Genomic DNA, 26692 nt, shown 5'->3' on the forward strand with positions numbered 1-26692 from the left:
GGTCTTGAACTCCTGGGCTCAAGCAATCTTTGCACCTAGGCTTCCCAAAGTGCTGGGATTACAGCACTCTCTCCACTCACTCACTTACTCCACTCTCTAAGTTCATGGGTATACATTTTTAGTATCCACTTATATGTGAGAAGATTCGATATTTGAATTTCTGTGCCTGACTAGTTTCACTTAAGATAATGACCTCCAGTTTCATCCATGTTGTTGCAAAAGACATTTCATTCTTTTTTCAATGGCTGAGTTGTATTTCAATGTGTGTATCCATACCACATTTTCTTTATCCAATCATCCAATGATGGACACTTAGGTTGATTCCATATCTTTGCTATTGTTAATTGTGCTTCAGTAAACATAGAAGTGCAGGTATCTTTTTGGTATACTTATTTCTTTTCCTTTGGGTAGATACCCAGTAGTGAGATTGTTCAATTGGATGGTAGTTGCATTTTAGTTCACTGAGAAACCTCAATACTGTTTTCCACAGGAGCTGCACTGATTTACATTCCTACTAACAGTATGTAAGTTCCCTTTTATCTGCATCTTCATCAAAATCTGTAATTGTTTTTTACCTTTATATTTTATTTTTACAAAAGTTTATTCTTAAATGTACAATAGGCTTCATGACTATACAATCACTCTAGCTATAGGTGGCAAAATGCGTTATAAAAAATATATATAGATGTTTATAGGAATGGAATCAAAAGTCACCATTACCTCAGGCACAAGGAACAGCTAACTTTTTGCCAGATTTCTTAATTTCACCTGTGGCCCAGGGTTCCTTGCCTGTGACCTTTGTTTTTAGCTCATCAAGTTTCTTCTGTTCCTCTTTGTGTTTCTGTTTGAAAGCCTTCTTGGCTGGGTGCAGTGGCTCACGACTGAAATCTCAGCACTTTGGGAGGCCAAGGTAGGTGGATCACCAGAGGTCAGGAGTTCAAGACCAGCCTGGTGAACATAGTGAAACCCCATCTCTACTAAAAATATAAAAATTAGCCAGGCATGGTGGTATGTGCCTGTAGTTCTAGCTACTTGGGAGGCTGAGACAGGACAATTGCTTGAACCCAGGAGGTGGAGATTGCAGTGAGCTGAGATCACGCCACTGCACTCCAGCTTGGGTGACAGAGTGAGACTTGTCTCAAAAAAAGAAAGAAAGAAAAAGAAAAGAAAAGAAATCCTTCTCTTCCTCATCCATCTCCCTGGCCTGCTTCGGGGCTGCTTCTTTCCACCTTTAGAGCTAGGCATGGTGCCTGCTGCCCATTCCTCAAACTCTGCCAAGGGAAACTTTTAAGTCTTTTTAAGTCTTTTTAATAATAATCTTTTTTTTTTCTTTTTCCTAGAGACAGGGTCTCACCCTGTCATCTAGGCTTGAGTGCAGTGGCATAATGACAGTTCACTGTAGCCTCAAACTCCTGGGTTCAAGTGATCCTCTTGCCTTAGCCTCCCAAGTAGCTAGGAACAGTCCCGCAATGTATGGCTAAAATTTTTTTTGTAGAGGTGGGGTCTTGTTATGTTGCCCAGGCTGGTGTCGAACTACTGGCCACAAGTTTTCCTCATGCCTCAATCTCCCAAAGCACTGGGATTACAGGTATGAGCCACCATGTCCAGTATCTTTTTAATAATAACTATTCTGGGCTGGGCACGGTGGCTCATGCCTGTAATCCCAGCACTTTGGGAAGCCGAGGTGGGCAGATCACGAGGTCAAGAGATCAAGACCATCCTGGCCAACGTGGTGAAACCCCGTCTCTAGTAAAAACACAAAAATTAGCTGGGCATAGTGGTAAACGCCTGTAGTCCCAGCTACTCAGGAGGCTGAGGCAGGAGAACTGCTTGAACCCAGGAGGCGGAGGTTGCAGTGAGCCGAGATTGTGACACTGCACTCCAGCCTGGCGCCTGGCGACGGAGCAAGACTGTCTCAAATAATAATAATAATAATAATAATAACTATTCTGACTGGTATACGATGGTATCTCGTGGTTTTAATTTGCATTTCTCTGATGATTCCTGATATTAAGCATGTTTTCATATACCTGTTGGCCATTTGTATGTCTTCTTTTGAAGAATGTCTGTTCACATCCTTAGCCCTTTGGAATTATTGTTATGTTTTTTTGTTGTTTGAGTTCCTTGTATATTCTGAATATTAGTTCCCTATCAGATGAATAGTTTGCAAATACTTTTTTCCATTCTACTGAATGGAAGAGGTTGTCTCTTCATTCTATTGATTATTTCTTTTGCTGTGCAGAAGCTTTTTAGTTTAATTAGTCCTATTTGTACATTTTTCTTTTTGTAGCCTGTGCTTTTGAGGTCTTAGTCACAATTTCTTTGCCTAGACAAATGTTCAGAAGAGTTTTTCCTATGTTTTCTTCCAGTATTTTTATAGTTTGGGGTCTTATATTTAAGCTTTTATCCATCTTTAGTTGATTTTTTTATATAGTGAGAGACAGGGATCCAGTTTCATTCTTCTGCATATAGCAATCCAATTTTCCTAGCACCATTTATTGAAGAGGGTATATTTTCCCCAGTGTATGCTCTTGTCAGTTTTCTCAAAGATCAGTTGACTCTAAATGTGTGCTTTTATTTCTGGGTTCTCTATTCTGCTCCATTAACCTATGCATCTATTTTTATAATTGTATCATGCTATTTAGTTTACAGTTTTCTAATATAATTTGAAGTCAAGCAGGCTGATGTCTTGAGCTTTGTTCTTTTGCTCAGGATTGCTTTGGCTATTGAGGCTCATTTTTAGTTCTATATGAATCTCAGGATTTTTTTTTCTAACTATGTGAAAAATGACATTGGTATTTTAATAGGGATTGCACTGAAACTGTAGATTGATTTGGACAGTATGGATATTTGAACAATATTAATTCTTCCAATCCATGAGCATGGGATTTTTCCACTTGTTTGTGCCATCTATAATTTATTTAATCAGTGTTTTGTAGCTTTCTCGGTAGAGATCTTTGACCTCCCTGATTAAATGCATTCCTAGGTATTTTATTTTTTTATAGCTATTGAAAATAAGAATGCCTTCTTGATTTCTTTCTCAGCTAGATCATTGTTGGTGTATAGAAATGCTACCGATTTTTGTATCCCACAACTTCACTGAATTCATTTGTCAGAGCTAAGAGTTTTTTGGTGGACTCTAGGTTTTTCTATATATAAGATCATGTCATCGGCAAAAAAAAAGATAATCTGACTTCTTATTTTCCGATTGAATACCTTTTATTTCTTTCTTCTGCCTGACTGCTCTGGCTAGGACTTCAGTACTATCCTGAATATGTGTGGTAATAGTGGGCATCCTTGTCTTTTTCCAGTTCTTAGAGGAAGTGCTTTCCACTTTTCACCATTCCGTACAATATTAACTGTAGATTTGTCATATATGGGCTCATCTTAGCAAATTTAGAAGGAATAGAAATTATACAAAGTATGCTCCCACACCTAAATAGTATTAAACTAGAAATCAGTAACAAAGAGATAGCTGGAAAACCTCAAAACTTGAAAAATAAATAACAGACTTCTAAATAACAAGTAGGTCAAATAAAGAATCTCAAGAGAAAATACTTTCATTTTCATTTATTTCAAAGTAAAAATACTTTGAAATAAATGAAAGTGAAAATACAACTTAGAAAAATTTGAAGGATTCAGCAAAAACAGTGTTTACAGGAAAATGTACAGTACTGAATGTGCATATTAGAAAACAAAAAAGATCTGAAAGAAATAATCCAATATTCTGCCTTGAGGGACTAGAAAAGAAAAGCAAATTAAATTCAAAGCAAGTAGAAGAAAATAAATAATAAAGATTAGAGCAGAAATCAATGAAATTGTTAATAAGAAATCCAGAGAAAAAATCAAACAAAAAGCTGGTTTGAAAAGATCAATAAAATTGATAAGCTTCTGGCTAGGGTAGCTAAGAACAAAAGTCAGAAAGCACAAATTACTAATATCAGAAATGGGTCCTTGTCATTTCTGTCTAATTGAATACTTTATTGTCATGATGACGGTCACTCTTCATGGACATCTTAATCTACTCTTCAAGGACTCTTCATGACACATCCCCTTTTTTTGGAATAAAATTTGGAAAGAATGAAAATGGTGAGGGAAAAAAAAATGAAACAAAATAGAGGTCATCACTACTGATTGCTTGGACGCTAAAAGGATAATACATTTTAAGAGCACAAATAACTCTATGCTCTTAAATTTTATAACCTAGATGAAAGGGACCACTTCCCTAAAGACATAATTTACGAAAAATCACAGAAGTAGTAGATAATTTTAGTAAGCCTATCTCTATTAAAGAAATAGAATCAGGCTGGGTGTGGTGGCTCACGCTTGTAATCCCAGTACTTTGGGAGGCCGAGGAGGATGGATCATGAGGTCAGGAGTTTAAGACCAGCCTGGCCAATATGGTGAAATCCTGTCTCTACTAAAAACACAAAAATTAGCCAGGTGTGGTTGTGCACACCTGTAGTCTCAGCTGAGGCTGAGGCCGAAGAATCACTTCAATGGAATCAATAATTAAAACTTTTCAAAACAGAAAGCACAAGGCCCAGACAGATTCACTGGTGAATTCTACCAGATATTTAAAAAATAAATTATAGTATCTACAGTCTCTTCCAGAAAATAAAATCAAAGAGAATACTTCCTAAAACATTTCATAAGGCCAGCATAACCCTAATACAAAAACCATACAGAGACATTACATGAAAATAGACCAATATCTCTCATCAATATAGACTTAAAAATCCTCAAAAAATTAGTCAAATCCAACAATGTATAAAAATAATTATACACTGTGATTGAGTAGGATTTTTTATGCAAGGTCATTATTACATTGTACCACAATAGGCTAAAGAAGAAAAGTTATGTGATCGTATTAGTAGATGCAGAAAAAGCATTTGACAAAATCAAACACCCATTCATGTAAAAACTTCAGCAAACTAGGAATAGAGGGGAACTTCCTCTACTTAATAATATCTACAAGAAACATACAGCTAACATCATACTTAATGATGAGAAGCTAAATGTTTCCCTACAAAGGTGTCCCCTGACCTTTTCTATTCAATATCATACTGGAAGTCCTAGCTAATGCAGTAAGACAAGAAAAGGAAGTGAAAAGTATACGGATTGAGAAGGGGGAAAAAGAACTGTTTTTGTTCATAGATGACATTGCTGTATATGTTAAAAAAATCCCAATGAATCACAAGGTCAATATACGAGTCAACTGCTTTCTTATAAATCAGCAATAAGCAACTGGAATTTGAAATTTAAAAATACAATGTCATTTATAACAGCACCTAAAAAAGTAAAGTACTTAGGTATAAATCCAACAAAATATGTAAACATCTATATGAGAGAAACTACAAGAATGTGATGAAGAAAATCAAAGATTTAAATGAATGGAGAGATATTCCATACACCTGAATAGGAAGACTCAATATTGTCGAGATGTCTGCCCTTCCCATCTTGATCTATAGGTTCAATGCAATCTCAATAAAAATCCCAGGAACTTACTTTGTGTACAAGGACAAACTGATTATAAATTTTAATGGAAAGGCAAAAGACCCAGAATATCCACTATGATACTGAAGGTGAACAATAAAGTTAAAGAATTGCCATTACCCAACTTCAAGACTTACGATGAAACTAAATAATCAAGACAGTGTGGTATTGGTGAAAGAATAGACAAATAAATCAATGGAAATAAACCCACACAAACATAGTTAACTATTCTTCAACAAAGGAGCAAAGGCAATTTAATGGAGAAAGAATAGTCTTCAACAAATGGTGCTGGAATACCATTTGGACATTGTGGGAATCCAGGTTCAAGAAAAAAAAAAATCTAGACAAAGATCTTACACCTTTCACAAAACAGTAACTGAAAATGAATCATAACTTAATGTAAAATGCAAAACTATATAACTCTTAAAAGATAACACAGGAGGAAATCTAGGTGAGCTTGGGTTTGGTAATGACTTTTTAGCTATAACACCAAAAGCACAATAGAAGAAAAGATTATAGGATGGTCTTCAATAGAAAGTTTTACTCATGAAGGGCACTAAGATAATGAAAATACAAGCCATAAACTGGGAAGAAAATCTTTGCCAAACACATATCTGATAAAGGGCTGGTATCTAAAATATACAAAGAACTCTTTACCCTTCACTACAAGAAAACAATCTTATTTTAAAATGGGCAAAGGACCTATAAAGATATCTCACCAAAGAAGATATACAGATGACACATAAGCATATGAGAAGATGCTAAACGTTATATGTATATAGGAAATTACAAATTAAAACAACAACGAGGGCCCAGGTGTGGTGGCTCAAGCCTGTAATCCCAGCACATTGGGAGGCTGAGGCAGGCAGATCACTTAAGGTCAGGAGTTAAAGACCAGTCATGGCTAACATGGTAAAACCCCGTCTCTACTAAAAATACAAAAATTAACCGGGTGTGATGGCATGTGAATCCCAGCTACTCAGGACTCGGAGGTAGGAGAATCACTTGAACCTGGAAGGTAGAGGTTGCAGTGAGCTGAGATTGTGCCACTGCACTCCAGCCAGGGTGACAGAAACTCCATCTCAAACCATAACAACAATAACAAACAAACAAAAAACAAAACACAATGAGATACCTCTATACAACTATTAGAATGAGCAAATTCAAATACTGACAACACTAGATGCTAGCAAGGATGAGGAACAGTAATTCTTTGTTGGTGGGAATGCAAAACGGCATAGCCACATTGGAAAAACTTTGACAGTTCTTATTAAACTAACTGTACTCTTATCATAAGATCCATCAGTAGAGAATTTAAAAATAGTACAGTAGGAGTATATAAGTCAAAGGGGATAATGAGAAATAAGTGCATTGTCTGGGAGAAGGTAAAAAGGTCAATCTATATGTGATTTTTATAAGTTAAATATGCATGTTGCAATCTGTAGGATAAGTGTAAAACAATGATAATATAGAGAGAAAAATACAAAAACAGAAAAAGTCATTCCCAAAGAAGGTCATAGCATGTTGAAAAAGAACACAGAACTTTGGAGACATTCAGAGAGTCAACGGTAATAGGGTAGCTTTAAATCCCCAAATATCAGTAATTACATTATATGTGAATAAAGTAAATGTTCAGACAAAGGACAAAGAATATGCTACTGGATAAAATATACTGGCTAACAACCTGCTGCCTACAAAAAGATACAGCAAAAATGAAAAGATTCAGAATTTTACAAGTAAAATAACGGGAAAGATGTACCATGCAAATAAGAAACAGTTGCATGCACATGTTCTCACTCATAAGTAAGAGTTGAACAATGGCCAGGCACAGTGGCTCACACCTATAATCCCAGCACTTTGGAGGCCGGGGCGGGTGGATCATGAGGTCAGGAGTTCGAGACCATCCTGGTCAACATGGTGAAACCCCGTCTCTACTAAAAATAAAAAAATTAGCCGGCTGTGGTGGCATGTGCCTGTGGTCCCCACTACTTGGGAGGCTGAGGTGGAAGAATCGCTTGAACCCAGGAGGCGGAGGTTGTAGTGAGCTGAGATTGCATCACTGCACTCCAGCCTGGCAACAGAATAAGACTCTGTCTCAAACAAACAAACAAACAAACAAACAAAAAAAGAGTTGAACAATGAGAACACATGGACACAGGGAGGGGAACATCACATATTGGGGTCTGTCAGAGGGTGGGGGGCTAGAGGGGGGATAGCATTAGGAGAAACACATAATATAGACAACGGGCTGATGGGTGCAGCAAACCACCATGGCACGTGTACACCTATATAACAAACCTGTATTTTCCGTATGTGTCTCAAAACCACAAGTACAATAATAAAAAAGAAACACAATATGACTGCCAATAAAACTTTGATTTGTTAAAGAGAGAGAGAGAGAGAGAGAGACAGAGAGAGAGAGAGAGAGAGAGAGAGAGAAAGTGGGTGTGGTTGTATTATACCAGAAAACTGAGACCTTAAGGGACACACTTTATAATGATAAAAGGTTCAATTCAAGAAAGACACAATAATCTTAAGTATTCACGTAAGTATTCACTTAATAACATGGTCTCAAATACACATAAACTACCAGAAAAAATAGACAAATCTTGAATCAGAGCAGAAGTTTTTAATACATATCTCTCAATAACTGACGGTACAATTAGAAAAAAATAATCAGTAAGGCTACAGAAGATTTGATCAACATAACTGACAAACTGGACCTAATTAACATCTATGCAATACTATGCTCAACAACTAAAAAATATATATTCTCTTCAAGTACAGATAAAAATTTATAAATATAGACAATTGACTGAAATTACAGTACAATCAAGATAAGGACTGAGAACAAAAAGATAACTAATTTCCAAATGTCTGGGAATTTAATTTTTTTTCTTTTTTTTTTTTAAGATGAAGTCTCACTCTGGTAATCCAGGCTGGAGTGCAATGGTATGACTGCAGCTCAATGCAACTCCATCTCCCGGGTTCAAGTGATTTTCCTGCCTCAGCCTCCTGAGTAGCTGGGATTACAGGTGTGCACCACTACGCCCAGCTAATTTTTTCATACTTTTAGTACAGACAGGGTTTCACCATGTTGGCCAGGCTGTTCTCAAACTTCTGACCTCGTGATCTGTCTACCTCAGCCTCCCAAAGTGCTGGGATTACAGGCGTGAGCCACGGCACCCAGCCAATGTCTGGGAATTTAAAAGTACAATTCTAAATAACTGAAATTAAAGTAGAAATTTTAAACTATTTTGAATTGAATTTTATATGAAAATATGACATATCAAAACTTGTAAGCTGCAGCTAAAATTATTCTGAGATAAAAATTTATAAACTTAAATACATATACCAGAAAAGGCTACAAATCAATAAATTCAGCATCCATTTCAAAAAGTTAGAAAAATAACAGCAAACAGGAGTCAAAGAAAATACAAAGAAGGAAATAATAAACAGCAGAAAATGATAAAGTAGGACACAAATGAACAATACAAAGAAACAATAAAGTTGAAAATGGTTTTTGAAAAAGACTAATAAAAGTGATAAACCCCAAAAAGGTTGCTCAAGAAAAAAAAAAGGAGACACAAATAACCAATATCAGGAATAAAATAAAGATAACTATTACACATTCTAAGACATCAGAAAGATCATAAGAGGATATTATGAACAATTTTAAGCTAATAAATTTGAAAATTTAGATGAAAACTTCCTAGAAAAATACAACTTATCAAAGCTAGCACAAGAAGAAATACAAAAGAGAAACAGAATTATAATTCTAAATTGAATGTAACTTAAATTTTTTCACAGAGAAAACTTCTAGCATAGATGGCTTTACTAATACATCCTTACAAAGTACATTTAAGGAAGAAATAACACTCAATGTGCAAAAGAAATTCAGCAAGTAAACAGAGTAGAAACATATCCCATGTTTGTTTTAGGAGCCTAGCTAAATGTGGTATCAAAATCTGACAGAGACAGTAAATTACATGTTCTGCATGAATATCGGTGCAAAGATTTATACCAAATATTAGCAAACTAAATTGAGTGATATTTTAAAGGGATAAGATAATCATAACCCAAATGTACATATTATAAGAATGCTAAGAACATTTAACATGCAAACAAAAAATCAGAACAAAAGAAAAATAGTATCTCAGTTAAAGCAAAAAAGTTCTCATCAAATTTAGCATCTGTTCTTGGATTTACAAAAAAACTCTTGGCCTAGCACGGTGGCTCACGTATGTAATCCTAGCACTCTGAAACACCAAGTCAGGAAGATTGCTTGAGGACAAGAGCTTGAGACCAGTCTGGGCAACATGGGAAGACTCTATCTCTACAAAAAAAGTTTTAAAAAATTAGCTGGGCATGGTGGCACACACCGGTAGTCCCAGCTACTTGGCAGGCTGAGGTGGGAAGATCACTTGAACCCAGGAGGTTGAGGCTGTAGTGAGCTATGATGGCACCACTGCACTCCAGTCTGGGTGTCAGAGTGAGGCCTGGCCTCTAAAAACAAAATAAAAGAACTCTTTTAGCTCAACAGGAATAGAAGGCAACTTCCTTAATCAGATAAAAGGATTCTATAACAAAACAAAACAAAAATAGTATACCTCATACTTAATGATGAAATATTGATCCTTTCCCTCTGAAATCCAGAATAAGACAGTGGTTATCACTTCTATTTACCATTACTGAAGGCTCTAGCCAGTGTAGAATGGCAAGAAAAAGAAGTAAAATGTATCATATTTGAAGAGGGAAAACAAGTCATTGAGGATGACATGATTGTTTATACAGAAAATAAAAAATAATCAATGTATATATTATTAATTATTAGAATTAATAAATGAGGATTTCAAAGTTGTTAGGAAAAAAGTTAATATACAAAAATTGATTGTCTTGCTCCTGAATGACTATTGGGTAAATAATGAAATTAAGGCAGAAATAAGTAAGTTCTTTGAAACCAATGAGAACAAAGACACAATGTACCAGAATCTCTAGCACACATTTAAAGCAGTGTGTAGAGGGGAATTTACAGCACTAAATGCCCAAAAGAGAAAGCAGGAAAGATCTAAAATCGACACCCTAACAACACAATTAAAAGGCCTAGAGAAGCAAGAGCAAATAAATTTAAAAGCTAGCAGAAAATAAGAAATAACTAAGATCAGAACAGAACTGAAGAGATACGCAAAAAAAAAAAAAAAAAACCCTTCAAAAAATTAATAAATCCAGAAGCCGGTTTTTAAAAAAAGATCAACAAAATAGATAGATCACTAGCCAGACTAATAAAGAAGAAAACAGAGAAGAATCAATTAGACACAATAAAAAATCACAAAGGGGATATCACCACCAATCTCACAGAAATACAAACTACCATCAGAGAATACTATAAACACCTCTATGCAAATAAACTAGAAAATCTAGAAGAAATTGATGAATTCCTGGACACATACACCCTCCAAAGACAAAACCAGGAAGAAGCTGAATCCCTCAATAGACCAATAACAAGTTCTGAAATTCAGGCAGTAGTCAATAACCTACCAACCAAAAAAAGCCCAGATTCAGACAGATTCATGGCCAAAATTCTGCCAGAGGTACAAAGAGGAGCTGATATCATCCCTTCTGAAACTATTCCAAACAATACAAAAAGAAGGACTCCTCCTTAACTCATTTTATGAGGCCAGCATCATCCTGATACCAAAACCTGGCAGAGACACAACAAAAAATAAAGAACGTTTCAGGCCACTATCCCTGATGAACATATATGCAAAAATCCTCAATAAAATTCTAGCAAACCATATCCAGCAGCACATCAAAAAGCTTATCCACCATGACCAAGTCAGCTTAATCCCTGGGATGCAAGCCTGGTTCAACATATGCAAATCAATAAACGTAATCCATCACATAAACAGAACCAATGACAAAAAAACACAATTATCTCAATAGATGCAGAAAAGGCCTTTGATAAAATTCAATACCCCTTCATGCTAAAAACTGTTAATAAACTAGGTATTGATGGAATGTATCTCAAAATTATAAGAGCTATTTAAGACAAACCCACAGTCAATATCATATTGAATGGGCAAAAGCTGGAAGCATTCCCTTAGAAAACCGGCACAAGACAAGGGTGCTCTCTAATCACACTTATTCAACATAGTATTGGAAGTTCTGGCCAGGGTAATCAGGCAAGAGAAAGAAATAAAGGGCATTCAAATCGGAAGAGAGAAAGTCTAATTGTCTAGCAGAAGACATGATTGCATATTTAGAAAACCCCATTGTCTCAGCCCAAAATCTCCTTAAGCTGATAAGCAACTTCAGCAGTCTCAGGATACAAAATCAATGTGCAAAAATCACAAGCATTTCTATACACCAATAACACACAGAGAGCCAAATCATGAGTGAACTCCCATTCACAATTGCTACAAAGAGAATAAAATACCTAGGAATACAACTAACAAAGATGTAAGGGACCTCTTCAAGGAGAACTACAAACCACTGCTCAAGGAAATGAGAGGGGACATAAACAAATGAAAAAATATTCCATGCTCATGGACAGAAAGAATCAGTATCGGGAGTGTAAATTAGTTCAACCATTGGAAGACAGTGTGGTGATTCCTTAAGGACCTAGAAATAGAAATTCCATTTGACCCAGCAATCCCATTACTGGGTATATATCCAAAGGATTATACATTGTTCTACTATAAGGACACATGCACACGAATTTTCATAGCAGCACTGTATACAATAGCAAAGACCTGGAACCAGCCCAAATGCCCATCAATGATAGACTGGACAGGGAAAATGTGGTACATATACACCATGGAATATTATGCAGCCATCAAAAACGATGAGTTCGTGTCCTTTGTAGGGACATGGATGAACCTGGAAACCATCATTCTCAGCAAACTGACACAAGAGCAGAAAATCAAACACCACATATTCTCACTCATAGGCAGATGTTGAATAATGAGAACACATGGACACAGGGAGGGGAGCACTACACCCTGGGATCTGTTGGAGGTAAATGGGAGAGGGACGGGGGAGTGGGGAGGTGGGGAGAGATAGCATGGGAGAAGTGTCAGACATAGGTGAAGGGGAGGAAGGCAGCAAATCATACTGCCATGTGTGTACCTATGCAACAATCTTGCATGTTCTTCACATGTACCCCAAAACATAAAATGCAATAAAAAAAATCAGTATCATGAAAATGGCCATACTACCCAAAGTAATTTACAGATTCAATGCTATTCCCATCAAGCTACTGCTGACTTTCTTCACAGAATTAGAAAAAACTACTTTAAATTTCATATGGCACCAAAAAAGAGCCCATATAGCCATGACAATCCTAAAAAAGGAACAAAGCTGGAGGCGTTGGGCTACCTGACTTAAAACTACACTACAAGGCCACAGTAACCAAAACAGCATAGTACTGTTACCAAAGCAGATATATAGACCAATGGGACAGAACAGAGGCCTCAGAAATTAACACCACACATCTACAACCATCTGATTTTTGACAAACCTGACAAAAACAAGTAATGGGGAAAAGATTCCCTATTTAATACATGGTGTTGGGAAAACTGGCTAGCCATATGCAGAATACTAAAACTGGACCTCTTCTTTACACCTTTTACAAAAATTAACTTGAGATGGACTAAAGACTTAAATATAAGACCTAAGACCATAAAAACCCTAGAAAACCTAGGCAATACCATTAAGGACACAGGCATGGGCAAAGACTTCATGACGAAGACACCGAAAGAATTAGCAACAAAAGCCAAAACTGATCAATGGGATCTAATTAAACTAAAGACCTTCTTCTGTACAGCAAAAGAAACTATCATCAGAGTGAACAGGGAGAAAATGTTTACAATCTATCCATCTGACAAAGGGCTAATATCCAGAGTCTACAAAGAACTTAAACAAATTTAAAAGAAAAAAAAAAACCATCGAAAAGTGGGCCAAGGATACGAACAGACACTTTTCAAAAGAAGACATTTATGCGGCCAACAAACATCTGAAAAAAAAAGCTCATCATCACTGGTCATGCAAATCAAAACCACAAGAAGATACCATCTCAGGCCAGTTAGAACGGTGATCATTAAAAAGTCAGGAAATGGCAAGGTGCAGTGGCTCACACCTGTAATCTCAGCATTTTGGGAGGCCAAGGCAGGCAGATTACCAGAGGTCAGGAGTTCAAGACCAGCCTGGCCAACATGGTGAAACCTCATCTCTACTAAAAATACAAAAATTAGCCTGGTGTGATGGTGCACGCCTGTAATCCTAGCTACTCAGGGGACTGAGATGGGAGAATTGCTTGAACCCGGGAGGCAGAAGTTGCAGTGAACCAAGATCGCACCTCTGCATCCCAGCCTGGGTAGCAGAGCGAGACTTCATCTCAAAAAAAAAAAAAAAAAAAAAGAAAGTGAAGAAACAACGGATTCTGGAGAGGATATGGATAAATGGGAATGCTTTTACACTGTGGCAGTGTAAATTAGTTTAACCATTGTGGAAGACAGTGTGGCAATTCCTCAAGGATCTAGAACCAGATATACCATTCTACCCAGCAAGCCCATTACTGGGTATATACCCAAAGGATTATAAATCATGCTACTATAAAGACACATGCACATGTATGTTTATTGCAGCACTATTCACAATAGCAAAGACTTGAAACTAACCCAAATGCCCATCAATGATAGACTGGATAACGAAAATGTGGCACATGTACACCATGGAATACTAGCAGCCATAAACCAGGATGAGTTCATGTCCTTTACAGGGAAATGAATGAAGCCAGAAACCATCATTCTCAGCAAACTAACACAGGAACAGAAAACCAAACACCTCATGGTTCTCACTCAAAAGTGGGAGTTGAACAATGAGAACACATGGACACAGAGAGGAGAACATCACACAGCAGGGTCTGTTGGGGGCCAGGGGGGTAGGGGAGGAATGGCGTTAGGAGAAATATCTAATGTAGATGACAGGTTGATGGGTGCAGCAAACTACCATGACACATGTATGATGATGTAAAAACCTGCATGTTCTGTACATGTATCCCAGAACTTAGAAGTATAATAGTAATTTTTAAAAAGCACCAGCTGGGTGTAGTGGCTCATGCCTGTAATCCCAGCACACTAGGAAGCTGAGGCATAAGAACTGCTTGAGCCCAGGACTTTGAGAGCAGCCTGGGAAACCTAAGAAGACCCCATCTCTACAAAAAATGAAAAAATTAACTGGGCATGATGGCGTGTGCCTATTGCTCCAGCTACTTGTGAGGCTGAGAAGGGAGGGTCACTGGGGCCCAGGAGGTTGAGGCTGCAGTGAATTGTAATCATATCACTGCGTTCCAGCCTCGGAGACAGAACAAGACCCTGTCTCAAAGGAAGAAAAAGAAAAAAACAAAAAGGCATCAACATATAGAAAAATGATAAATTGAAATACATTAAACTGAGAACTGGCTGGGCAGAGTGGGCTCACGCCTATAATCCCAGCATTTTGGGAGGCTGAGGCAGTCAGGTTACCTGAGGTCAGGAGTTCAAGACCAGCCTGACCAGCATGGAGAAACCCCGTCTCTACTAAAAATATAAAAAATTAGCCAGGCATGGTGGTGCATGCTCGTAATCCCAGCTACTTGAGAGGCTGAGGTAGGAGAATGGCTTGAACCTGGGAGGTGGAGTGTGGTGAGCCAAGATCACGCCATTGCATTCCAGCCTGGGCAACAAGAGTGAAACTCTGTCTCAAAAATAATAATAAAAATAAATAAAATTGAGAACTTTGTTCATCAAAAGACATCACTGCTTTAAAATAACCTAGGGATTGTAGAAAGTGAATAGGGGTATAGATGAAGCAAGACTGGTCATGAATTGCTAATTGTTGAAGCCAGATGACGGGTACACGGTGGGTTATGACTTTACTCTTTTTCCTTTTGCATATATTTGATTTTTTTATTATAAAAAAGACTCCATCAAGAAAGTGACAAGCCATACAGTGAAAAAAAGATACATGTAACACAGATAACTGATAAAGGACTTCTGTAAAGAATATATAGCCCTTGTGCATTATTGGTGGGAGTACAAAATGGTACAGCCACTGTGAAAAACAGTATGGTTGTTCCTCAAAAACTTAAAAATGGAACTACCATATAATCCAGCAATTCCACTTCTGGATATATACCCAAAAGAATTAAAATAAAGTCTCAAAGAGATATCTTTATAATCATTGATAGGAGCATTATTCATAATAGATAAAACATGGAAACAACCCAAGTGTCCATCGGTGGACAAGCGAACAAGTACTATGTGGTATATACATACAATGGGATATTATTCAGCCCTAAGAAAGGAAAGAAATCCTGCAATAAACTATTATATGGGTGAATCTTGAGGACACTGTGCTAAGTGACATAAGCCAATCACAAAAAGACAAGTACCATATAATTCCACTCCCATGAGGTAATTAGTCAAATTCATAGGGACAGAAGGTAGAATGATAGTTGCTGGGAGATAGGCAGAAGGGAAAATAAGGACTTACTATTGAATGAGGACAGAGTTTTGGTTTTTTGTTTGTTTGTCTGTTTGTTTGTTTTGAGACAAGAGTTTTATTCCATCACCAGGCGCCAGGCTGAAGTGCAGTGGCACAATCTCGGCTCACTACAACCTCCGCCTCCTGGATTTAAGCAATTCTCCTGCCTCAGCCTCCTAGTAGCTGGGACTACGGGTGTGCACCTCACGCCCAGCTGGCCCAGTATTTTAGGCCAGGATGGTCTCGATCTCTTGACCTTGTGATCCGCCCACCTCGGCCTCCCAAGGTGCTGGGATTACAGGCATGAGCCACTGCGTACAGTGAGTTTTGGTTTTATAAGATCAAAAGATCTATGGAGATGGGTGGTGGTGATGGTTGGTGATGGCTGGTGATGGTTACACACATTATAAATATGTTTAGAACCACTAAACTGTATTCTTAAAAATGGTTAGGACAGTAAATTTTATATTATGAGTACTTTACGATAAAAAAATAAATTGAGAAAAAAGAAGTCGTTTAAAAAAAAAAAAAGATACAAATAACCGATAAAGACCAGAAAGGGGTGTGGTGGCTTATGCCTGTAATGCCAGCACTTTGGGAGGCCAAGGTAGGCAGATCACTTGAGTCTAAAAGTTCAAGACCAGCTTGAGCAACGTGGCAAAACCCTGTCTCTTCTAAACACAAAAAAAATTAGCTGGATATGGCGGTGTGCGCCTATAGTCCCAGTTATTCATGGGGCTGATTGAGTCCAGAAGGCTGAGATTGCAGTGAGCCCTGATTGTGCCACTTTACTTCAGCCTGGGTGACAGAGACCTGTCTTCAAACAAACAAAGCCAACTCTCCCCATCCCCCAACCCCCCCAAAAAAACCCATAAGGATAGGGAAGACACACACCCACACGCACAGACACAGAGGAGACCTGAATAAGCTCTTTATATGTCACAAAAGTATCAGGTAAATACAAATTACAAACTGACAATATTATGTATTGGTGAGAATGTAAAGTACTAAGAATACCAAAGATTGCTAGTGCAAATAAAAATTAGTACAATAGCTTTGGGAAAAAGCCTGGCATTATCTACCAAAGTTGTGATACACATAACTTGTTGCTCGGCAATTCCATTTCTAGGTGGAGTATAAATAAAAAAAAAATGTGTACACGTATACATAAGGAAACATGAAAATTCTCAGAAACAATTATAATAGCCCCAAAATTAAAAAATACAAAAGTCAATCAACTGTAGAATGAATAAAAGCAATATATTCATAAAAGTGAATAATGCCTATTAAAAATTAATTTTAGCTATGTAAATATATTGTTGGATGAACAAACATATACCCCAAAGCATACTATAGGATTCTATTAATATACAGCTCAAAAATAGAAAATAAAAGTATTAGGCTGGGCGCGGTGGCTCAAGCCTGTAATCCCAGCACTTTCGGAGGCCGAGGCGGGTGGATCACGAGGTCAAGAGATCGAGACCATCCTGGTCAACATGGTGAAACCCCGTCTCTGCTAAAAACACAAAAAAGTAGCTGGGCATGGTGGCACATGCCTGTAATCCGAGCTACTCAGGAGGCTGAGGCAGGAGAATTGCCTGAACCCAGGAGGTGGAGGTTGCGGTGAGCTGAGATTGTGCCATTGCACTCCAGCCTGGGTAACAAGAGCGAAACTCCGTCTCAAAAAAAAAAGAAAAGAAAAGTATTATGTTAAAGCATAAAATAGTGGTTACCTTTTGAAAGAAGGGAGTTGGCAGTGATTTGTAGGGTACCCAAAGGGAGTGGTTTGGAATATGAAAACATTAATCTGGGTGATGGTTACATAGACGTTTCCTTTGTGATGATTCATTGAGCTACATATTTATGTTTTATGAACTTTCAACATTGAGACGTTGACCACCACCTGCACAGGTCTGGCCTACAGACCCTAACTCAATGACAGATGAATAAATGCACTTTCTCACCTGGTTCAGTGATTCAAGTGGGCTAGGGATGGTCATCAGCTGCTTTCAGAGGGTGAAATGCAACCAATCAATCAAGACCTCCTGTCCATCCACACATTTATTCAGTAATAGATTTCATAACAGAGGTTCTAAGTCAACATGCTTGTGAATAATTAACATGGTAAAGAAGTGGTTTTACAAATGATAAAAGCTTTAGGTTCCCGGCCAAGAGTAAAAACTATTAACGGGCAATTCCCCTTTGATCTCCCTGTGATAGGACCATCCAGCACAAAGTTTACATGAGTAAATAGTTACAGTAGAGACAAAGTGATGTGGGGTAAACAGATTTAAAATGAGAAAGCCTTTTATCATCCCTATCTTTTCCCTAACATAATGGACCGGCCATCTTCAACCTGTCCCAATAAAACCTTTTGGCCTTCCAAAAGGTTTGAGACTAATCTATAACTTTCCCTAATATTTTGCTAATATTTTGCCAGCCACCCTGAGTGAATCCCAAGACAACATATGTGTAACACTTTAATAAAAATACTTTTAAAAAGAAATAAATATTATGAGCACACAGAACTGATAATAACATTTCAAGGAAAAATATAGGCTGCTATATCAATAAGTAATGTTCTTACCTCTTTGGGATTAATATATTTCATTATTTGATGTGGTTCTCCTTGTCTTCTTAAATCAATTATATTTTTAAAGTGTTGAAATATAGCGACATTCTAAAGGTTCAAACATAAGATTTTATGATCAAAACTGGATTTTCTATTTCTACTTAGCATTTTGCCTAATTAGGGCAAAATGAATAAAATACCATAAAACAGATTTTACGTAAACACTAGATTTTAGAAATATTATGCACTCAGGGTGTGCTTTGATAAGCCCAGTAATATTAGTATAATTCTCACAAAGAGTTTCACTCTTAAATTTGTAATTGCATCACTACCAACTATAAATGTAATATCCCAAACTTTGGTAAAGTCACTTCAGTATACTCTCCAGAGTAATCTAGAAGAAAAACAGAATACAGACTACTGATTAAGAACACTGATTATGGTATACTATTGTCTGGGTTCAGCTGTTAGTATTTACCAGCTGTGACTCTCCACAAGTTGCTTAACTCTTTGTACTCAGTTTCCTCAACTATAAAGTGGGAATGATAGTAGCCATCTCATACAGCTTTGGTGAGGAATAAATGAATTAATACTTACAGAACACCTAAAAGTTTCTGATATAGGAAAACACTCAATAAATATTAGCCATTGTTACCTCTGCAGAACCCTCTATTTCTACAGAAATTCCACTGATTATAGGATTCTGTAATGGTAACAATGATTAATATTTATGGAGTATTTACCTATTTTTTCATTAGGGCAAGTTTAGCTAAACAATCACAACCAATTAGTCTATCTCAGAAAATTACTTCTTTGGTAACCCTACCCTCAGACACTATCTCCCTAAAAATGCTTTAACAACTCTTTAAACACCCCACTCCTAGTTTGCATATGTTAAATCAAATAAAATAAATCCAAATTGAAGTAATCCATAGCATCAGCATAACAATCTAAAGCCCCACTACAATTGCCTACGGGAGACGATGCAGCCCATGACTATACTACTGGTATTCTTCCTGAAAGAAACATATAATTTTCCCCAAATTAAACCCCAAATTGAGTATCAAGCAATATTTGTTATGGTTAAAAATCTGAATATTATCTTCTAAATAGATGGTTACTACATCAGTTGTCTACTAATACATAACAAACCACCCTAAAACTTAGTGGCTTGGAGCAACAACCATTTATTATTTCTCTCTTTCTGTGGGTTGACAGGGGAGTTCTGCTGGTCTTGGTTGGATTCATACACTGGCTATAGTCAGCTGCCAGATCAGCTGGAGTTGGGTGATTTAATATGGCCTCACACACACATCTGTGTCTTCAGCTGGAATTCTTGGAATATCTAGGATGGCCGGGCCTCTCTTTCCACACAGACCTTCAGTTTGAGCTTCTTCATAGTACGGAGGTTTTAAAGTACCAAAGAGAGGCTGGGTGCAATGGCTCACGCCTGTAATCCTAGCACTTTGGGAGGTCAAGGCATTAAAAAAAAAAAAGTACCAAAGACAGAAAGTAGAAGTTACAAGGCTTTTTAAGGCCTTATCTTGGAAGTCACAGCAACATTTATTCTGCATTCCATTGGTCAAACTCAAGTCCTAACAGGCCTCTAGGGGTTAAGTAAATGATGTGATACACAGGAAATTCCATATATATTACAGCCTCAATTGACCCTGCACTACAGAGGGGAAGGGAAATTTTTCAACCAGGATAGAACCTCAAGTAGCATACCTGGTTGTATATTGTGCCTGGAAGAAAAATTGGCCAGAAGTATAGATCTATAGATGGATGGTGACTGATGGTATGACTGGATGGTCAGAGATTTGGAAAAAGCATGGTTAGAAAATTGGTGACAAGACTGTCTGGGTGAGAGGTATGCGCAGACTTCTCCAAATGGGCACCAAGTGAGAAGATGCTTGTCTTATATGAACGCTCACCAAAGAACAATCTCAGCAGAGAAGAATCTTAATAATCAAGTGAGCAAGGTAATTCATTCTTTGGAATCAGTCAGCCTTTCCCCCCAGCCACTGCTATCCTTGCCCAATGTGCTCACGAACAAAGTGGTCACAGCAGTAGGAACGGAGGTTATGGCTGGGCGCAGTGGCTCACAGCTGTAAGTCCAGCACTTTGGGAGGCCGAGGCGGGTGGATCACTTGAAGTCAGGAGTTCAAAACCAGCCTGACCAGCATGGTGAAATGCTGTCTCTACTAAAAATACAAAAATAAGCTGGGCATGGTGGCAGGTGCCTGTAATCCCAGCTGTTCAGGAGGCTGAGGCAGAAGAATCATCTGAACCCAGGAAGCAGAGGTTGCAGTGATCCAAGATGGCACCACTGCACTCTGGCCTCGGTGACAGAGGAAGACTCCATCTCAAAAAAAAAAAAAAAAAAAAAGGAAGAAAGAAAAAAGGAATGGAGGTTACTCATAGGCTCAGCAACATGAATTTCTACCCACCACATCTGGCTACTGCCAACACAGAGAGTAACTTGCCAACACAGAGACTAACACTGAGCCCCTCATACGGCATAATTCCTTGGGGGAACTACCTAGCTTCCTTGAGACAGATCGATTATTTGGAACATTTCCATTATAGAAAGGGCAACACTTTTTTTCCCACTGGATTCGACATCTGATCCTTCCATGTACACAACGCTTTTACAAAAACCACCTTCTGTATACTTTGAAAATGCTTTATTTGCTGCCATGGTATTCCACACAGCATTGCTCCTGATCAGAGAACCTGGTTCACAACAAGTGTAGCACACAAATGGGCCCATGCTTATGAAATTCACCAAGCTTACCTTGTTCCCAATCACCCTGAAGTAACTAGCCTGATAGAACAGTGAAATGACATTTTAGAGATTCAGTTGCAGTTGGAGTTCAGTGACAACATTTTTCATACTAGGATGACATCCTCTATGTTGTAGTAGATGCTCTGAATCAATATGATGCTGTTTCTCAAATAGCCAGCATTCCTGAATTTGGGAATTAAGTGATAGAAATGGAAGTCGCTTCCCCTCAATATTTTCTTTAGTGATCCACTAGTAAAAATTTTGCTTCCTGTCCTTCTTTGTACCTTTGTGCTCTGCAAATATAATGGTCTTAGTTTCCATGGGAAGACTCCATTTCCACCAAAGCACACACCAATATTAAAATGGAAACTAACGCTGCCACCTGGCCATCTTGTGCCTCTCATATCAATAAACCAATATGAAAAAAAAAAAAGGTAATTATCATTCTGGCTGGGGTGATTAATTTTGATTCTTAGGAGAAAATGAGCTATTACTACCAGTGAAAGTTAAAGAAGATGTTTAAAATTCAGGAGATCTTTTGGGGTGTGTTTTAGTAATATCATATTCTGTAAAGTTAATGGAAAATTATAACAACCCCAAATAGGCATAATTGTTAAAGGTCTAGACCCTTTAGGAATGAAATTTTGGCTCAATCCCTTCTTCCACCCCCCAGCAAGGAATCACAACCAGCTGAAGCGCTTGCTGAAAAATAGAATATGAAATAGCTACTGGAGGGGGAATGCTGGGAAGATGGCCGCCTAAGAACAGCTCAGGACTTCAGCTCCCAGTGAAAGTGCAGAGGGTGAATGGACGCCGCATTTCCAGACGAACTCTTACTGCCCACAGACCAGGAGATACCCAGGCAGAGGGGTCGCCAGCGTCACAGTCCCAGCCAGTGCGGCTGTTTTGGCCCCCGTGGGCTGCTGTGACCACGCCCTGTTGCTGCGGTTCTCCGTACAAAAGCCACTGGTCTGGGAGCCCTCTTAGCTGGCGAGCAGAGCCCTGAGACGGCAGATCTGCCCATTCATCTGAAATAGCGACCCAGGCCAGGAGATTCCTAGGCAAAAAATCCGCCAGGAGCCGGCGCCACAGTTCGAGCCGACTCAGTGAGTCGCAGCACGGGAGATCCCGGCGCCTTTTCAACAAGTGACTGGAAGGCAGGGTCATTCAACTTAAAAGAAAAGACTCTGAGTCAGGGAGCCAGGTGATCAGGCTCGGTTGGTCCCAGCCCTCCACCCCCAACAACAACGAAAACAAAAACAGTAATTGGAAACCCTCTGGGTTGAGCCCTTCAAACCAAGCACAGCTGAACCGGGACGGGTCGGGCTCGGCGGGGGAGGGGCTTCCGCCATTACTGAGACTCTCCACTGCTACGGAGGCAAGCCCCCGTTGCCGAAGCAACCCACTGTTGCCGAGGCAACCTGCCACAACAGAGAGAGTCCGCCATAACAGAGGCGGGGCCACCGTGGCCGAGACAGTTCTAACTATGCCCATATAAACAGGACTGCAGGAAAGAGCTCATGGCAGCTGGGCGGAGCCCACAGCAGCTCAGCAAAGCCCCTGCGGGCAGGCAGTGGCTAGGCGTGCTGCTAGCTGGGCGGGTCAGACCTGAAAGAAAAATCAAAAAAGGCAGTAGTGCAACGGAAACTCATAAAGCTCCAACTCCCTAGGACAGAGCACCTGGGAACAAAAAGTGCTTTATGAGTTCAGCTGCAGCAGACCTAAACATACCTGCCCAGCAGCTCTGAACGAACAACAGAGCTCACAACTCAGGACTTAAGCCCCAATAAAAGATAGACTGTCTCCTCAAGTAGCTCCCTGACCCCCATAGATCCAAAGACGCACCTCATAAAGGAGAGAACGGACTGACAGTAGGCGAGCATCCTTCTGGGACAAAGATAGCAGAAGAGGAAACTGGCAGCAACCCTTACTGTTCTGCAGCTGCTGCAGGTGACCCCCAGGCAAGCAGGGCCTGGAGAGGACCTCAGCAGTCCTATAGCAGAGGCACCAGACTGTTAGAAGGAAAGCTTTAAAAAAAAAAAAAAAAAAAAAAAAAAAAAAAAAAGAAGTAACTTCAGCATCCACGAACTAGAAGCTCACTCAGAGACCCAATCTGAAAGACAGTAATTACAAAGACAACAGGTGGATAAACCCACAAAAATGGGAAGAAACCAGCGCAAAAAGGAAAATTCCCAAAACCAGAACACCTCTCCTCCTAAAAGGGATCACAACTCACCAGCAAGGGAACCAGACTGGATGGAGAAGGAGGGTGATGAAATGACAGAATCAGACTTCAGAAGGTGGGTAGTAAGAAACTACAGTGAGCTAAAAGAACATGTTCTAACCCAACGTAAAGAAAATAGGAACCTTGAAAAAAGACTAGACGAACTGCTAACGAGAATGGACAGCATAGACAGGATTATAAGTGAATTGATGGAGCTGAAAAACGCAACACGAGAACTTCATGAAGCATGCACAAGCTTCAACAGCCGAATTGACCAAGCAGAAGAAAGGATATCAGAGGTCGACGATCAACTCAATGAAATAAAAAGAGAAGGCAAGAACAGAGAAAAAAGCGCAAAAAGGAATGAACAAAATCTTCAAGAAATGTGGGACTATGTGAAAAGACCCAATCTACGTCTGATAGGTGTACCTGAATGTGATGAAGAGAATGAATCCAAGCTGGAAAACACTCTTCAGGATATTATCCAGGAAAACTTCCCCAACCTAGCAAGGCAGACCAATATTCAAATCCAGGAAATACAGAGAACACCACAAAGATATTCCTCAAGAAGAGCAACCCCAAGGCACATAATCGTCAGATTCACCAGGGTTGAAATGAAAGAGAAAATGCTAAGGGCAGCCAGAGAGAAAGGTCGGGTTACCCACAAAGGGAAGCCCATTAGACTCACAGCCGATCTCTCAGCAGAGACCCTACAAGCCAGAAGAGATTGGGGGCCAATATTCAACATCCTTAAAGAAAAGAACTTTCAACCCAGAATCTCCTATCCAGCCAAACTAAGCTTCATAAGTGAAGGAAAAATAAAATCCTTTGTGAACAAGCAAGCACTCAGAGATTTCATCACCACCAAACCTGCTCTACAAGAACTCCTGAAAGAGGCTCTACACATATAAAGGAACAACCAGTACCAGCCACTCCAAAAACACACCAAATGGTAAAAGAGCATCAACACAATCAAGAAGCTGCATCAACTAACCAACAAAACAGCCAGGTAGCATCAAAATGACAGTATCAAATTCACACATAACAATACTATCGCTAAATGTCAGTGGACTAAATGCCCCAATCAAAAGACACAGACTGGCAAATTGGATAAAAAGCCAAAACCCATCAGTGTGCTGTATCCAGGAAACCCATCTTACATGCAAGAATACACAAAGGCTCAAAATAAAGGGATGGAGGAAGATCTACCAAGCAAATGGAGAGCAAAAAAAAAAGCAGGACTTGCAATTCTCATCTCTGATAAAATAGACTTTAAAGCAACAAAGATCAGCCAGGCACGGTGGCTCAAGCCTGTAATCCCAGCACTTTGGGAGGCCGAGACGGGTGGATCACAAGGTCAAGAGATCGAGACCATCCTGGTCAACATGGTGAAACCCCGTCTCTACTAAAAATACAAAACATTAGCTGGGCATGGTGGCGCGTGCCTGTAATCCCAGCTACTCAGGAGGCTGAGGCAGGAGAATTGCCTGAACCCAGGCGGCGGAGGTTGAGGTGAGCCGAGATCGCACCATTGCACTCCAGCCTGGGTAACAAGAGCAAAACTCCGTCTCAAAAAAAAAAAAAAAAAAAAAAAAAAAAAGCAACAAAGATCAAAAGAGACAAAGAAGGACATTACATAATGGTAAAAGGATCACTGCAACAAGAAGAGCTAACGATCCTAAATATATATGCACCCAATACAGGAGCACCCAGATACATAAGGCAAGTTCTTAATGACTTACAAAGAGACTTAGACTCCCACACAATAATAGTGGGAGACTTTAAACCCCATTGTCAATATTAGACAGATCAACCAGACAGAAAATCAACAAGGATATCCAGGACCTGAACTCAGACCTGGAACAAGCAAACCTAATAGACATTTACAGAACTCTCCACCCCAAATCCACAGAATATACATTCTTCTCAGCACCACATCACACCTACTCTAAAACTGACCACATAATTGGCAATAAATCACTCCTCAAAAAATGCAAAAGAACAGAAATCATAACAAACAGTCTCTCAGACCACAGTGCAATCGAGTTAGAACTCAAAATGCAAAAACTAACTCAGAACCGCACAGCTTCATGGAAACTGAACAACTTGCTCTTGAATGTTGACTGGATAAACAATGAAATGAAGGCAGAAATAAAGATGTTCTTCGAAACCAATGAGAACGAAGACACAACATACCAGAATCTCTGGGACACATTTAAAGCAGTCTCTAGAGGAAAATATATAGCAATGAGTGCCCACATGAGAAGAAAGGAGAGATCTAAAATTGACATCCTATCATCAAAATTGAAAGAGCTAGAGGAGCAAGATCAAAAAAACTCAAAACCTAGCAGAAGACAGGAAATAACTAAGATCAGAGCAGAACTGAAGGAAATAGAGACACAAAAAACTCTTCAAAAAATCAATAAATCCAGGAGCTGGTTTTTTGAAAAGATCAACAAAATAGACCACTAGCCAGATTAATAAAAAAGAAAAGAGAGAATAACCAAATTGATGCAATAAAAAACGATAAAGGGGATATCACCACAGATTCCACAGAAATCCAAACCATCATCAGAGATTATTACAAACAACTCTATGCACATAAACTAGTAAACCTGGAAGAAATGGATAAATTCCTGGACACCTGCATCCTCCCAAGCCTAAACCTGGAAGAAGCCGAAACCCTGAATAGACCAATAACATGGTCTGAAGTTGAGGCAGCAATAAAGAGCCTACCACCCAAAAAAAGCCCAGGTCCAGATGGGTTCACAGCAGAATTCTACCAGACATACAGAGAGGAGCTGATACCATTCCTTCTGAAACTATTCCAGACAATCCAGAAAGAGGGAATCCTTCCCAAATCATTTTATGAGACAAACATCATCCTGATACCAAAACCCAGCAGAGACTCAACAAGAAAAGAAAATTTCAGGCCAATATCCATGATGAACATAGATGCAAAAATCTTCAATAAAATACTGGCAAACCGATTGCAACAGCATATCAAAAAGCTCATCCACCATGATCAAGTAGGATTCATCCCGGGGATGCAAGGCTGGTTCAACATACGCAAGTCCATAAACGTAAT

General features: G+C 38.9%; 1 protein-coding gene across 1 annotated transcript in view; it reads right to left on the reverse strand.

Moving 5' to 3' along the window:
• The window catches only part of C6H11orf65 (chromosome 6 C11orf65 homolog), a 71822-nt gene that overhangs the window by 26275 nt on the left and 18855 nt on the right, over nucleotides 1–26692 (reverse strand). Inside the window, exon 3 of the mRNA XM_010334597.2 lies at nucleotides 18608–18700. Coding sequence (XP_010332899.1) covers nucleotides 18608–18700 — 93 coding nt within the window. The remainder of the gene's footprint in view (nucleotides 1–18607; nucleotides 18701–26692) is intronic.

Source organism: Saimiri boliviensis, chromosome 6 (assembly GCF_048565385.1).
Source record: "Saimiri boliviensis isolate mSaiBol1 chromosome 6, mSaiBol1.pri, whole genome shotgun sequence".
In the NCBI taxonomy this organism is placed as follows: Eukaryota; Metazoa; Chordata; class Mammalia; order Primates; family Cebidae; genus Saimiri; species Saimiri boliviensis.